This window comes from Neovison vison, chromosome 14 (genome assembly GCF_020171115.1).
Source record: "Neovison vison isolate M4711 chromosome 14, ASM_NN_V1, whole genome shotgun sequence".
NCBI classification, from domain to species: Eukaryota; Metazoa; Chordata; class Mammalia; order Carnivora; family Mustelidae; genus Neogale; species Neogale vison.
In genome coordinates, this window is record NC_058104.1 from 27,479,618 (window position 1) to 27,495,588 (window position 15,971).

The 15,971-nt window shown below is 48.3% G+C and overlaps 1 protein-coding gene across 2 annotated transcripts in view; it reads right to left on the reverse strand.

Annotated features, from left to right (window-relative positions):
* Positions 1-15,971, reverse strand: part of PDXDC1 (pyridoxal dependent decarboxylase domain containing 1) — a 51,695-nt gene that overhangs the window by 5,960 nt on the left and 29,764 nt on the right. For both annotated transcript variants that reach the window (XM_044233618.1, XM_044233617.1), the window contains exons 9-16: positions 15,886-15,970; positions 14,938-14,986; positions 14,543-14,644; positions 13,603-13,728; positions 10,330-10,380; positions 4,524-4,587; positions 2,231-2,319; positions 1,154-1,259 (exon numbers count right to left, since the gene is read on the reverse strand). In XM_044233618.1, the coding sequence (XP_044089553.1) occupies positions 1,154-1,259; positions 2,231-2,319; positions 4,524-4,587; positions 10,330-10,380; positions 13,603-13,728; positions 14,543-14,644; positions 14,938-14,986; positions 15,886-15,970 (672 nt within the window). The remainder of the gene's footprint in view (positions 1-1,153; positions 1,260-2,230; positions 2,320-4,523; positions 4,588-10,329; positions 10,381-13,602; positions 13,729-14,542; positions 14,645-14,937; positions 14,987-15,885; position 15,971) is intronic.

A 15,971-nucleotide genomic window follows, 5' to 3' on the forward strand; every position in this document is an offset into this window, starting at 1 on the left:
GAGTGAGCCCCGGCGCCACATACAGTGACACTCAGACAGAGAAATCAGATTCTTCTCACGGACTCAGAGCATGGCACGAACATCATACGACATGCTAGAAAGGCCGAGGCAAGCACATGGCTGTTGCCGCACACGAGCATCATGGGAGGGAGGATTCTGGCAGGGGTGTGCAGGAGGCAGGAGGGCAGGGTGACCACAGCTCCCAGGACAGCCTGACGCCCCCACGGCTGCAGGACCTGACATCGCTACCCCCGCATGCGACTCAGACAGGGCAAGGGATCCCACTGAGCCTCCGTAGTGCTGCCCCGGTGTCCTCGGCTCGCTCCACTGGGTTTACAGACTAAGCCTCTGGGGCTCAGGCCCCACACAGCAGGTGCAGAAATCACTGCCACACAAGGCCACCAGCCGTCTTCGTGGCGGGCTTTTCTTTGCAGACAAATGCCCACAACCCTCTACTTTGAGGCTTTAGATCAAGTATCTTTCCAAAAATGTTTAAAATATCTGATAAAGAAAAAAATCAAAGATTTTCAGAAAATCTTTTAAATCATCTCAGAAAACAGAATCATCACAGTTTTTAATGCATCTGTCAGCGATTTCTCAGTCCCATGACCGGAGGCGGCCCCACCTCCGGCCCCCCCAGGACAGGCGGCATCCCAGCCAGGCGCAGGTCTGGGCGGGAGGCCCCTCGCTGTGGCGCCCACATGTGTGAAACGGCCAAGACGGGAGCGCGCCCAGGACGGTCCACCGTGGGAACCCAGGTACCTGCAGCCGTCTAACAGCGGCTCTGTGCAAACCGCCTGGGGAGCTCTGAGGCCACAGCCATGGCCTCTGCTCCACAGACCCGCATCTCAGCAGGCAGGGCAGCCCCGGGGTCCGCAGCTCCACGATGCAGACTGAGCACCACGTAGGAGCCAGCAAAGGGCCCCCAGACACCAAAACACAGGGAGACTCGAGTGACTGGAGAAGGCTATTTCTGAGAAGTTACTCTGGAAAACTCATCTACCTATGCGTAGCGCAAAGGCAAAGAAAAAGCCCCTTCGAAGGCAGAGCGGAGTACCCCACGGAACAGCAAACGAAGCCACAGCCCGGACTTGAACACACAGCTCACCGCCGCTCCCAGAACCAGCGCGGGCAACCCCCAGAGACCCGTTACCTGCCGCGGTCATCAAAGGGCTGAACCGGATGCACACGCCCTCCACTTCCAGGTCCATGACCGTGAGGCCGCTCGTGGGCACCAGCTGTTTGAGCTGCTCTCCCAGCTGCGGGGACAAGGGCACGGTGACGAGGCTCCCCCAGGGAGGGACCCGCCAGTCTCCGCACCCACCCGCACCCACCCAGCCCCAGGCCCGGAGGCTCCCTGGGGCAAGGCCCCCGAATTCTTTTGATTCTCTTTGAATACTTGTAGCCACTTCATTTAAACGGACTAAAAGTTCTACCCTTTTTATTGTTAAAAAATACAACTTCAGTGTAGGAAAATCTAGGAAATACAGGCAAACCAAAAGAATAAAATAAAAATTACCCACAGCACACCACTGAGAAGCACCCACTGCTCACGTCTGATAGACCCATCCCGGGTGTCTGTTTTTTCTGTTGCCATAAAACACGACATTCTACATACTGGACAGTAACCTGCAGCTTTCCATGTAAGCTACGATGACCATTTCCTTTCTGCCATAAACACCCAGCGACATGGTTTCTAATGGCTGTTCTGCCTGTCCTCGTATGAATGGATCTGGACTCATCAAAGCCCCCAGGTGGGGCCTGACCCCCGTTACACCACATGGCTGTGGTGGACACCCTGACACTGTTCAGAACATTCTTTACACACACATCCGGGAAGCACAATTTCTGCATCGAATGGCAGCAGGAGCACAGTGTCCTCGGCCTGCGCCATCCGATGGCCAGGTGCTGGGTGCGTCTGGCTCACGAGCCCTCTGACACGACTGCGGACGCTCACAAGGCCCAGGCGGCCGCCCCACAGTCCCCGTTTGGCATGTGGTTTCGAGCCGTCCTCAGCGGCCAGGAAATGGTCAGCCGAGGGAATCACGCTGGAAGGCCCCGCCCGAAGTTACGAGGCCCGGGGACCCGTGATCCAAGGAAGAGCCCTGGAGGGAAGCCCTGTGCCTCCACGGGAGCGTCCTTCCGGGGTCTGACTTCCCTGTCGTGAGCAGTGAGCACGTGCGCCCCCACCTGGGCTGGAGAAGAAAGGGCACCGGACCGCGGTTCTTACCCAGCGATTCAGGGCGTCACAGCAGTGTCTTTCCCGGCCGACTGCTGAAGGTGCCGCGCTGGGCACGGAGACGGTTCTGGGCACTGGATCTGACACCAGAACACAGGGGAGTCACCTTCTAGAAACACAGCTCTATATGCACCCCTCAAACCCTACTTCACTGAGCTCCCAACATGAGCCCAGGGAGAAGTCGCAAACATTCCAGAAACGAAAATGTATAGCTCGTGATAAATGAGTAAACAAAACATGGTCATCCTCCAAAAGGAAGGAGGTTCTCTCACAAGCTCAATAGGGATGACCTTGAGGACATTCCACTAAGTGAAACAAGCCGGTTACAAAGACTCATGCCGTAGGACTCCAGTGACAGGAGGTTCCCACCAGTCAAACTCAGAAGGTGGATGGGGGTCGCCAGGGGCTGGGAGGGAGGACAGAAATGGGGAGTTAGTGCATAATGAGTGTGGAGCTTCAGTTTTTAAGACGTCAATGTTCTGGAGAGCTGCTGGACAGCGACGTGCATACATTTAACCCCACTGAACTGTACACATAAGATGGTAAACTTTTCTTTTTACCACAATTAAAATTTCTTGAAAATGTGTATCAGGGGGTTTTAAGCTTCCACATTTTTTTCCTCATGAAAAATATAATGCTTGAATATAGTCTCACAAATAGAATTCTTAATTTCATTTAAGAAGTCTTTCTTTCAGGACGCCTGGGTGGCTCGGTCGGTTAAGTGTCCACCTTCGGCTTGGGTCAAGTCCCACTTTGGGCTTCTTGCTCAGTGGGGAACCTTCTCCCTCTGCCTGCTGCTCCCTCTGCCCACTGCTCCCCCTGCTTGCTCTAACAAATAAATAAAATTAATCTTTAAAAATGGAAGAAAGAAGTCCTTCTTTCAAGGAACCTTGAGAGGAAATGAAAGTCTAACACTTTAAGTCACCAACTAGTCTTAACAACCACTGTGCGAGGTAAATCAGAGAACCCCAGAGGACCCAGAGTGGGCCTCACAACAAAAATTATCTCCTTCCATTTAAATGGTCTGCGTGCCTGTTCGTACCAGGTGCTGTGCTGGGCACGTGGGATATAAGGCAGACAAGGCTTCTGTCATCCTGCTGTTTCTATTCTATTGAAAAACACCATAAAGAAAAAAAATTAAATCACCATATTCTGTTGCTGGTGGGAAGAAAGAAGGTAGGGACTCTGATATAGTCACCTAAGACAAGACAGACACGGAAGGCCTCTTTGAGGAGGCTGTACATTCTGGAGACCTGACTGAAGACAGGAGCCAGCCAGAAGACTGAAGGGCAATGTGCTTGAAGCAAAGGGAACAGCAATTGCAAAGGTCTTGCTCTAGGACAGAACAGAATGTTCTAGAAACTCAAGACCAATCTGACTAAAGCACAGTGATCAAGATGAGAGGTGGCCTAAAGGAGACAGCAAAGGGTAGACCCCACAGGCCTGACAAGGTACAGAGCTTGGACTTAATTCAACAGAAACAGTAAGATGCTGAAGGGTCTGGGCAGTGACCAAGCACCACGGGACCGCCACATGCATCACCAGCCACTCTGCATTCAGAGAATGATCTGGAATGAGGTGTGTGCAGTACACAGACGTGAGAGCTCAGTTCAGCGGGTACTGTGGCTGTCCAGAGGACACATAACTGTGCCCTGCGCTAGGATGGTGGCACTTGGGCAGCCTCTAAATATAGCCTCATGTTATTCCCAATCTCAACTGCCCAGGTCTTTAATGTGTGTTTACCCTGTATTTTAAAGTACTTAACAAATAAGCTACGATTAAGCACAAAAAAACGAGATTCGAGGGCCCTACTTCAGATACTCACATTCACGGTATCTAAGTGTGTATCCAGATCTCTATTTTCAAGGGACTCTTACCCATTCATTCTAGCGCTAGTCTAGGGACTAGCATTTGGAAACCACTGCTTTGATCATAGGAAATGATCAGCAAAATGCTAAGGCACTTAGGCCTGGAGTTTTTGTGAGGTGGTGTTTTGTTGTTGTTGTTTTCCCAGAGTGAGTGAGCGCAAACACAGGCAAGAGCGGGGTGGGGGTGGGGAGGGACAGAAGGAGAGGGAGAGATCTCAAGCAGGCTCTACACCCAAGGTGGAGATCATGACCTGAGCCAAAATCAGGTGCCCCTGAAAATTATTAACATTTTCTGAAACAATGACTGAAGATTTTAGCAGTCAAAATATTTTGGACTATCTATATACGTTGTAATGGTTTAAAATTTGAAGCCCTTAAACACCAACACAAAAACAAAACTTTTTAGAATTGCTTACCTGAGCCTGGTAATTCCTGGAAAAACCTGAACACCACAACTGGAGAACTGAGCTCATCTTCCACCTGAAAAATCAATCTGCTATTACCAAGTAACATTAAATCCCAACACCTGCAAAATAAAACCAGGGGTTTGAACATCAGGCTACAGATAGCATGTTTTCTTAATCAACATGTAAAACTCCAAGGTTAATTTCAGCTGCTACAGAAACAGCAATCAAGGGTTTAGTAAAATTCTTAGAAGTAATTCTCAGCCAGCTCCGAGAAGGCTCTCCTGCACTGTGACATCTTGACATTGGCGCGCTGAAATTAAAGCAGGAGGAAACTGCATCACTCCTGAACGTAAGCCTGCCATTAAAGTCAAAGGAGGCAAGGAAAAAGTATAACCAAAATCCATATTGGGAGAGCTGAAGCTTTCAAGAATCCAGAAATTAACGCTAACTCAAGCAGGACTGACTGTAACTTTTTTTCTTTTTTTAAGATTTTAGAGAGCAGGGCATGGGGGCTGGAAGAATGGGCTCCGTGCCCAGTGTGGAGCCCAACATGGGGCTCGATCTTATGACTCTTGAGATCATGACGTGAGTGAAACCAAGAGCTGGACACTTAACTGACTAAGCAGACATCCAGGCGCCCCTGACTGCAACTTTTTATATTCACAGACAAAATATTCTCACATTGTAACAGTCTCAGAGCAGGATTTAAGTCTTGCTGGCAAGAAGATAAACACAGTCTCCAGCTGAAGCTTCGTATCTTCTCCATCACTGAAGGGGTCCTTATATTTGGGACAGGTCAGATGACTAACTTCATTAATGGATTTCATTACAGACAAAAACATTCGCTGCATTAAGATAAGCCAGCATGAAGTTCATGTCCACCATTGCACACACACACAGCTGGCCATCAGCTCCATCAGAGGGTCAGGATACAAAGGGAACAGCAACACCCTTGACAGAATATGGCACACAGGGACAGAAGATCTCTGAGCATTCAACAATTCTAGTCATAAAACCTATTTCCTGGGGTGCCTGGGTGGCTCAGTGGGTTAAACCTCTGCCTTCGGCTCAGGTCATGATCTCAGGGTGCTGGGATCGAGCCCCCCATCCGGCTCTTTGCTCAGCGGAGAGCCTGCTTCCCCCTCCCTCTCTCTGCCTGTGATCTCTGTCTGTCAAATAAATAAATAAAATCTTGGGGCGCCTGGGTGGCTCAGTGGGTTAAGCTGCTGCCTTCGGCTCAGGTCGTGATCTCGGGGTCCTGGGATTGAGTCCCGCATCGGGCTCTCTGCTCAGCAGGAAGCCTGCTTCCTCCTCTCTCTCTGCCTGCCTCTCTGCCTATTTCTGTCTGTGAAATAAATAAATAAAATCTTTTAAATAAATAAATAAATAAATAAATAAATAAATAAAATCTTTAAAAACAAACAAACAAACCAAAACCCTATTTCCTATTTTCCAGGGTGCCAGGGTGCCTCAGTCAGTTAAGCATCTGCCTTTGGCTCAGGTCATGATCTCAGGGTCCAGGGACTGTGCCCCTCATCGGGCTCCCTGCTCAGTGGCGAGCCTGCTTCTCCCTTTCCTTCTGCCCCTCCCTCTGCTCGTGCTTTCTCAAATAAATAAAATCTTTTAAAAACAACAACCAAAACCCCCCCAAACCTATATTCCAAGACTCTCCATGGTGGAAATGCTAACATGCAAAGCATGCAAAGCCAGGAAGGAGCTGGCCCAAGGTCTTCTCTACTAACCTCTCAAAGGATCACACGGATGTGACTTAGATCAAGCAGAGTGTGTATCCAACCTACCAACCAACCGGGCTGGTTCCTGCGCTCACCCGTCATCTCCTCTGCCTGTCACGTTAATACATCTAGTAATACTTTAAAGCTGGCAGGGCTGAATGTCTAAATAGAATGGAGCAAACCCAAGATGGAAACAGCCACAAAAGCAACAAACTTCTACAGCCATTCCCCATCCTCACTTAGGATAAGGCAGGACGATTCGAGTACCGAGACTTCTATATATAGTTTAATACAGTCCTTGGTTTCTTGTTTCTTTGAGCTTGGTGGTCTCAAATGTCAGTGCATGAGAAATATTGTCCAGGGTTACATGCACAGAATTCTGGTTCTAGCACACGGCAGACTGAAATGCTGGATTCAATATCCTGATAACCCATAAAAACCTTTAAACCACAGCTAGGCTCAGAAGAACAGTGAACCCAGGAAGAAGAGAAAGCAAAGAACATTGTCGGCCGAGCCGGGGCTGGAGGAAGGGGAGCAGACAGAGGAAGGCGGCTTTCACATCTAGTGTCTTCAGGCTCATGTGCGGATGGCGCTAAAGGACCCTCAAAGGACGGTCCTGAGAGGAAAAACTCCACCCGCTGGTCAGCAAGAGGCTTCCCGCTGCCTGAGGCTCTGTCTGCAAAGGGAGAGAAAATTCTCTCACGAGAGAACAAAGCATCAGTGCACACCGCACTGGGCTTGATGTCCTAAGTGGCACAGGAGTCCTAAAGCTGTGGACCTGACAGGACACGGACCTGGACCAGTCACACACGCAAAAATATCTAGCTCACAATGACAAGTTACCACACACACACACGGAGCAGGAATCAGCAGACACGATCCAGGGGTGACCCAAGATTAAGCAACAATCAGAAACAGACGGTAACCACCATGCTTACAGAGAAATGGAGACCAGCAACAATTAAAAAAAGAAAAAAAGACCAAAAGCACCAACTTGAACAAGAACTAAAAGGAACATGTTGGAAGGAAGAAAAGGTCACTGAAAACACAAAGTGAATGGCTGACGCAGATGAGAGGCCACTCAGGAGCAAAGAAAGGCCTGGAGAAACTCCCGAGGCAGCAGCAAAGAGGCAGCGATGGGACGTGTCAGAGGGACGGACGAACATGGAGTGACAAGGTTCAGTATGCTGCCAACTCAAGGTCCAGAGGTAAGAAGAGGTCACAGTTGAAAAAACAAACTTGACAGAATCGATTAGGGAAAAAAGGAACCCTCACGTTTAATAAGTGCAAGTTCCACGCAGGAGTTCTAGAAAATCCTCATTTAGACCCACCACGGTCAAAGTAGCAGAACCCAAGGACGGAGACAATCTTAACAGCCAGCAGGAATGTCAGCTGCACACAGGGGCCCTGTGAGGTTTCAGGGGTAAGGGGGAAACATCAGCTTCCCCCTAAATGCCGAGCTTAGAGCGCAGCCCACGCAGCCAGCAGAGCGGGTCAGACAGTGGCCACAACGCGCTGCTGAGAAGACAGGCTCCGCCCCGCGGAACGAGCAGCCGCCCCAGGTATCCCGGCGGCCGGACGAGGCCCTGGGTTGCTGAGCAGGGAAAGCGTGGCTGTGCTGCAGGGCCGGGAGGCTCCTGAAGGGTCAGCCCTCTGACCTGGGGAGGCAGCCCACGGGGCCTTGGAGAAGGAGCTACGGTGCTGCAGACACGGCTCGTCTTCGACACGCCGGGGGCAAGTCCTGGCTCAGCCACCTACTACGACGGGACTTGGGACAGGCAGCCACAGTGGAGAGAGAAGTGGCGTCACTCCGCCACAGGAACGTCCAGTGAGGACTCAATGCCTGGGATTCTACGGCAGCGCCGCCCAAAGACCCAAAGCGAAACTGTCCAGTGAGGACTGGTAGTTCATGAGGCCTTACATTCTTCATCCCGCTTTGTCTCACGTTATCTGATCTGCCTTCGTAACCGGTCACCGAAGCAGGACGAAGAGGAAGTTCTCCTGAAAACTGACCGGGAACAGAACGGCCCCCTGGTTAAGGACACGGGCCTTGCGGTGTGAATCTGAGCTCCACCATGTCCTAGCTGTGTGGCATGAGCAAGTCACTGAACTGCTCTGAGCCTGCTTCCTCACCAGGAAAGAGGGGACAGCCCTTGTGACCAACTCACAGAGTGAATTTATTATTCATGCTTAATACCTACTCCCGGCCAAATACTAAACTTGGCACAGTGTGAAAAAGCCAAAAGCCAAAAGTCGCTGCCTTTACAAAGCTTTTACAAAGCAAAACAAACAAGGACACACATGGTCTCAGGTAATAAGAACCGCAATGAAGGACACACCCAGGGGACAGAGTGATGGACAGTGGCAGGGCTGGTTTACACAGGACAGTCAAGCAGGGCCTCTCTGAAGACATGACATTTGGTTTTTGTTTTTTTTAAAGATTTATTTATTTATCTGAGAGGGGCAGGTAGGAGGAGAGAGTACGAACAGGGCAGAAGGAGGGAGACAGAGAATCCTTGAGCAGACTCCCAGCTGAATGTAGAGCCCAACTAGGGGCTCAGTCCTAGGATCCAGAGATCATGACCCGAGCGGAAATCAGAAGTTGGATGCTCAACCGACTGAGCCACCTAGGCACCCTGAAGACATGGTATTTGAACTCAGATCTGAAGGGTAAGAACGAGTGAAATGAAAAGAAGGGAAGGGGATAGTGCTTCCAGCTAGAATGAAGAGACTACAGGGAGGGGTAAAGGAAGGAACGCCCAGAGTCAGCGCCGCACGCATCTCACTCCCAGCGGCTGGGAGGGACGGTTTCCGCAGCAGCAGCGCTGCACGGGGCTGGCCAGCGGCTGTACGTCTCCAGAGAAAAGCATCCACTGGAAGGAGGGCTGGGGCAGGGTTCCCGGGCCTTACACAGATGCCCCAAACCCACTGGGGATTAACCAGCACCAGCACAATCTCCCAGCCTGGAGGAGGAGGGAGAGGGGACATGAGGAGCCCAAGTGGGCTCAGCGAGGGAGGGAAAGAAAGTCCCCTGGCCCAGCACTGCCGTGACTCCTGCCATCTTGCTCCTGCTAGTCCATAGTCTGGGCTTTTCTGTTTACTAAAGGAGTCCAACCAACATACCTTCACTGACAACTGAGCTCACGGGCTTAGGCAGTTAAGAAAGAGTGACTCAATGTCACAGGGCCTCAGCACTACGGCTGAAATTAGAACCCAAGTCTCCTGATTTACATGCATCTCTCTGCTTCTCCAAAGGGCCACTGTCCTCTTCCAAGCTAGAATTTGGGTCATCTCAGGTCAACTGAGCTCCAAGCTCCTACTCTGAAGCCAACGCAGAGCAGCTCCCATCTGACACTGAACGCAAATCGTGTATTAAATGAAAATCTACTGTATTAACTTGAACCCCAAACTAACTCAAGTATTAGTTCTACACTTAACTGTGTCCTGCAACACCCAGTGACCCTGTTTTAAATTAGAATCTGACCTATATCTTCTGAAATTCTAAAATATGATGAAGAAAACATGCAAACATTCAAGCCTGTACTGATACTTAGTTATTAGCCCTGCTAAGTCCTCACCTCCTTGTCTGGGAACTACCCCTAGACAGCACTCTCTGACAGTCTGGCATCTTGTAGGGAGATACCCGGGGAAGACAAGAGCAAGGTCACGTGCTTATCTCTTCCTTACTCCGCACTCGGTGCAAATGAAAACTCTGGTGTCAGAAGGTTTATGAAAATGTCGTCAAATACTGTGAGAGACAAAATGACTTTTCATATCAGGAAGATGGGTGTTTTAAAATCGCTGGTGGCAAAGTCAATTGTGTTTGTGAGATCTTTGTGTATTTCTAAATGCATTTTTTTTTTGTGCATTCTATTTACCATAGTAAGGCTACAAATGATTATATGAAAAGCACCAAGGGGGTTTAGCAAATGGTAAAAATTTCTAGGGTTTGTGCTTTCTAAGACTTAAAGTCATCAGGATTCTCTTCCAAAGAATGCGGTTTTATCAGAATTATCACAATGATCACTCTAACTTGCACCTTAACTATTCACTTCAAAAACTGATCAAATTATATACTCTACCAGGATTTTGATGTGGTTCACTTTCTTCAAACTTTCTTGTAACCGCTGACTCTGCAAAAGACAAAAAACAGCTGCTAATCACTAGGATTTCATTACATTATATGTATTTAATAATTACTTATTGTAATTTCAGTAGATAAACATAACTTTTTTTTTTAAAAGATTTTACTTATTTACTCCACACAGAGAGAAAGATCACAAGCAGGCAGAGAGGCAGGCAGAGAGAGAGGAAGAAGCAGGCTCCCCGCTGAGCAGAGAGCCCTAGGGAGGGCTCGATCCCAGGACCCTGAGATCACGACCTGAGCCAAAGGCAGAGGCTTAACCCACTGAGCCACCCAGGAGCCCCAAACATAACATATTAAGAACTGGTTTTCAGGAGGGTCTTTGAAGGCCTGCAAATCTGTCAGTTAATGACTCCTGAATTAGGCTGTCAATTCTTGCTTTTCAACAACTGTAACTGTTCCCCCATCTTTCAGTTCAAAGTTACATGTAGTGCTTCCAGAAAAGCTTTTTCTATCAGACACAAGTGAATTTCTCATATTAGCAGCATAAGTCATTCATTCTTTCAAAACCTACTCAGTACATGGCAACAAGTACAAAAATGAACAACTGTATCAAACTGAAAAGCTTCTGCACAGCAAAGGAAACCAACACCAAAATGAAAAGTCAGCCTACTGAATGGGAGAAGACACTGGCCAATAAATTATTTAATAAGGAATTAATGTCCAAAATATATACAAGTCCTACAACTCAAGGGGAAAAAACCAAAATCCGATTGAACAATGGGAAGATGTGAATAGAGATTTCTCCAAAGAAGACATCCAGACATCAGTATCACCCCTTGTCAGGGAAACACAAGTCAAAACCACAATAAGAGGTCTGTCAGAATGGCCAGTATCAAAGAGAAAAGATACAACAAAGGTGGGCAAGAATGTGGAGAAAATGGCAACTCCTGGAGCACTACCGGTGGTACGCAAACTGGCACAGCCCCTGTGGAAAACTGTACGGAAGTTCCTTAAAAACTTAAAAACAGAACCACCGTATGATTCAGCAATTCCACTTCAGGATTTTTATCCAGAAAAAGCAAAACCCTCCAATTTGAAAAGAAAACTGCACCCCCACGTTCACTGCAGCATTGTTTACAACAGCCAAGATATAGAAACAACCTGAGTGTCCATCCATGCATGTGTGAGTGAAGAAGAGGTAGTGCAGAATATACACACACAACGAAGTTTTATTCACCGTAAAAAAGAATGAAATCTTGCCATTTGTGACAACATGAATGGACCTTCAGGACAATATGCTAAGTGAAATAAGTGAGACAGAGAAAGACACATACTGTATGAGAACACTTATATGGGGTATCTAGAACAAAAAAAACCCATAAGCTCGTAAATACAGAGAACAGACTGGTGGGTGTCAGAGGCAGGGAGCAGGAGGGGAAAGACGGGTAAAGGTGGTTGAAAGATACAAATTTCCAGTTGTAAAGTAAGTCAGTCACAGGGATGTCACGTTCGGCATGGTAACGACGGTTCTGAACTATACTGCTTATCTGCAAAGCTGAGAGTAAATCTTGGAAGTCCTCATCACAACAGAAGACAATTCTGTAACAACGAACAGTGACACGTGTTAACTGGACTTGTAACTGTGGCGATCACTTCCCAGTACACACAAACACCAGTTCGTTACGCTGTTCCTTAGGCTGTCCTCCGGAGACCGATAAAACGTTACATGCCAGTTAGAGCTCCTTTCCAGGAGGAGGAGGAGGACGGTGATGACGGTGATGACGACGATGACGGGAGGAAGTGGAGGCGGAGGGTACCCGGAGAGGCATGACCGTACAGATAACCACATGTGCTACGTGTCCCTGCAGTCTCACGCGCACTCGGAGCAGCGGGGAGTCAGCGACAGGCCATCAGAGGCACTCGGCGGTCCTGGAACCACCTACAGCGCTTGCTTGCAGGAAGACAGAGCCGCAGTGACCTCGACAGCTTGGGAGCGGACGCCTCATTACTTTCCTGCGCTCTGCCAGCCCGAGGGAGTTGAGGAGCCCTCCCCTGACGCCCAGACCTTCCCTGCAGTGCCCGAGTTACCACGGCCATAAAGGCCTCTCCCTTCTGAACAACCAAACCTCAAGACATGAGCCGACAGTCCAGTGACCACATTTATTCCAAAATGTGCTCCTGTAAACCTAATGAACAGAAACCTCAAAATCATCTCATGTAAAAATCAAACTACTTCATGTACAGTGTTTCTGCTGCCTCAGAAATGAGTGTGAGAACGAACGATCCTGACATAACAGACCCAAAGACAGCTGCTGCAGGGACGCGAGGACACTCGTTTCCCCTAAACATAAAAATGACACGTGAGGAAGTGCTGATTCCACAGAACACGTTTAAAACAAAGATTTATTTTTAAATCCGTCTGCATGGGATCAAGCACTACTGAAAGAGCCTCACAGGTCTGAGCTCATTCGGCCCTACAATCTCTTATTACATCACCCGTCTACCAGGTAAGCAAACAGGGGACGTCAAGCTTCCAGACGCAGCTCTCAAACGGCATAAACATGACTTTCTTTGCTATCTAGAGCATAATTACATCTTCACAATGAGAACACCTCATACGGAAGGAAGGAAAATTACAGAACTGTCCCCAGAGCCTTGCCATTTGGGAGCCCAAACCAGCTGGTATTAAAAATATACAGCCCAGGGGCGCCTGGGTGGCTCAGTGGGTTAAGCCTCTGCCTTCGGCTCAGGTCATGATCTCAGGGTCCTGGGATCAAGCCCTGTATCGGGCTCTCTGCTCAGCAGGGAGCCCGCTTCCCCCTCTCTCTCTGCCTACTTGTGATCTCTGTCAAATAAATAAATAAAATCTTAAAAAAAAAAAATAACGCGGCCCATCTATCATCAACCCCTAGCAGCCATATTTCCTCCCCCTCAAGAGACAGCCATCAGGGGCCTCCTTTACCACCCTCCCCGACCACCCTCTTTTGCTTCCTTCTCCAATCCTTGGCTCTCGTCTTGTGACCCCCCCTCCTCCTGTGTTCACATGAGCATTCCTCTGAACTCATTTCTGTGGATGCAACTGCTGGGTCACCCCTGCAGTCCCTCCCAGAACGTTGCACAGGAAATGTACGCATGCTCTCCAGTCACTTAGGAGAAGCCAAATCCAGGCAACAAGGTCATGGACGGAGGGTGAGGCAACCGGGCAGTTTTCTGTCACTGCTTTTGCCACAGTATTGGTGGCTCATTTAAACTTGAGGTTTCTACTCACCAGCTGGCAGGCGTGCTTAATCCTCTCCACAATCCCATCAAGCCCCAAGTACTGTAAAGACAACCACAGCGGCAGGGCACGGAGTTTGTCCGCTGGCTTGTTTGATGTAAGACCGGCAACTAAAGTCTAAAAAAGCCAATATGGTTTTAGTGATCAAAGCCAATGAACACACAGATTAGTCACCATTTTCCTCTGCACTTAGTGTTTGTCAGATGCTACAGCAGGCACTTGGCTGGCCTTATTTCTCTGATCACCTAAAGGCCCCAGGAGGGGAGTATTCTAGACAACCCAAGTCAGAGAACTTGCTTTCAAGGGTTCACAGCTCAGATGTAGCAAAGCCAGGATGAGAATCCAGATGGGTCCCAGCCCAGAGCCAAAGCTGTTCTGAGTATCCTCAAACAGGGGACCATTATCAACTGAGCAAGACATTAACTGCTTTAGTAAGAATCCCTCAAGCTTATTTTGCATAGGCCTGTCACTGAGGGATCGACCATTAAGAACCACTTCTTAGGAAAAATACGCTACAATTTTCTAGACAATGGAGATCGAGAGCTTTAATGACTTTTAATAGTTAGGTCACTTCTGGGAAACCTTTTCTAAGGAAATAATTTGAAGTACAGAAAAATGCTCATTATTTTAGTAACAAAAATTTGAAAACATCCTCAAAGTTGACAAAAGGAGAATGATTAAATTGAGGTAAGTTAGAGAATATTACACAGTCATAAAATGTTATAAAACGTTCTTCATACACATGGGGGCCTCTGAGAATAAATAAAAAAAAATACACAGTACTGTTTCATTTATGTTAGAAACATTTTTTTGATTAAAAAAAAAGTCACAGAACTGGCATTAAGGAAATTTTTCACTTTTTCCATGTTTTGCTCCCAGACTCCAGAGTGATTAGCCACTCCCCAGTCCCTCCCAGTGAGAGTGAGCTTACCAAGGCTGGGTCGTCGTGTTTATAAAGGGTGACCGCAGGGACAGCCGGCAAGCCCAGCCATGGACCTGGAGTCAATGTCATGCTGTCACATTTGGTCGCAGCCTACCAAAGAGAAAACAACTTTTTGCTACAGACTGTCAGAATCCATTAAACCCAACGCCCTCCTCCATTCATTAAAAAACATGAAAAGCCATCAGGGATTGTTGTTGTGTTTAAGTAGGCTCCATGCCCAGCACAGAGCCCAACACAAGGCTTGAACCCATGACCTTGAGATCAAGACGGGAGCCAAAATCAAGAGCTGGATGCTTAACCAACTGAGCCACCCAGGCACCTTGGGGATTAAGTGATTTTAAATCCTTCTTAAAAACAGAATATTTATTAAATCAGTCACATACCAGCACTGATGAGGAGACATAACCTAGAGCCAAGGTTGCCAGATTCACACTGGAAAAAAAAAACGCAACACAAATTATTTATTGCTGCTTATTCACTGAGTTTATACTTTCAAAAAAAAAAAAAAAAAAAGGCTGTGCTGTTTCAAACTGACATTAAAATGTCTTTCAGCGGGGTTATAAGTGTATCACCAGAAAATGCAGTATATACAAATTTCAGCAAAACCTTGAAAATGCACTTTAATCAAATGTGTTTCAGGGGATGTCACCTGCTGATGCAACGTAATGGCTGTCTTATTTTTTATCTTTCAAACCTATTATTTTCCAGTCATCAGTGCTTTCCCAGAGTGACAAAATAACCCAGCCCATATGGTGTGCCGGGGATGGTTTCCTGTAGCTGCCCATTATCCTCCCCTAAGCCATTCTGGGAAACCACCCCCTCCTCCTCCATCAGACCACAGCTCTGGGTGGAGACACCGCCTCCTGCTCCACGGGCGAGCACATCACCTACATGATGGAAGTGGTACCTTTCCCTGGCCACGGTGAGGGACTCAGTAGGAGACTTTTGCTGGGACTTCTGACCCTCAGGACAAAAACCTGGAGAGCAAGCTGCGGCCACTGCAACTACTTTGCACCAACGTCGCAAAGTCTCTACAGGAGGCACCACAGAGGAAATGAGGCCCAGTGACCGGGGCAGAGGGTGGGGGGGAGGAAGATGCCGAGCCCTGGCTGATGCTGCGCCTAAAATAATCCTAACACCACCTTTTTAGTTATGTAAGCCGATACAATCTCTTCTCGCTCACGCCACTCTGGGTTATTTTGTTACCTTTACTACCGAACCCAAAGAGCCCTTAGAGATAAACATTAACAACAAAGTTAAGAGCCTGGACGCCCGCCCCGATGAGCACTGCGCACAGGCCCACCAGAGAGCCAACCTCGCCCTCCACTCACCCCTCCACGTGAAGCCACATGCCATACTGCTCACAGAGTTCTTTTAAACGTCCGATCTTGTCCGTGTGCCCTACTGCCGCGGTTCC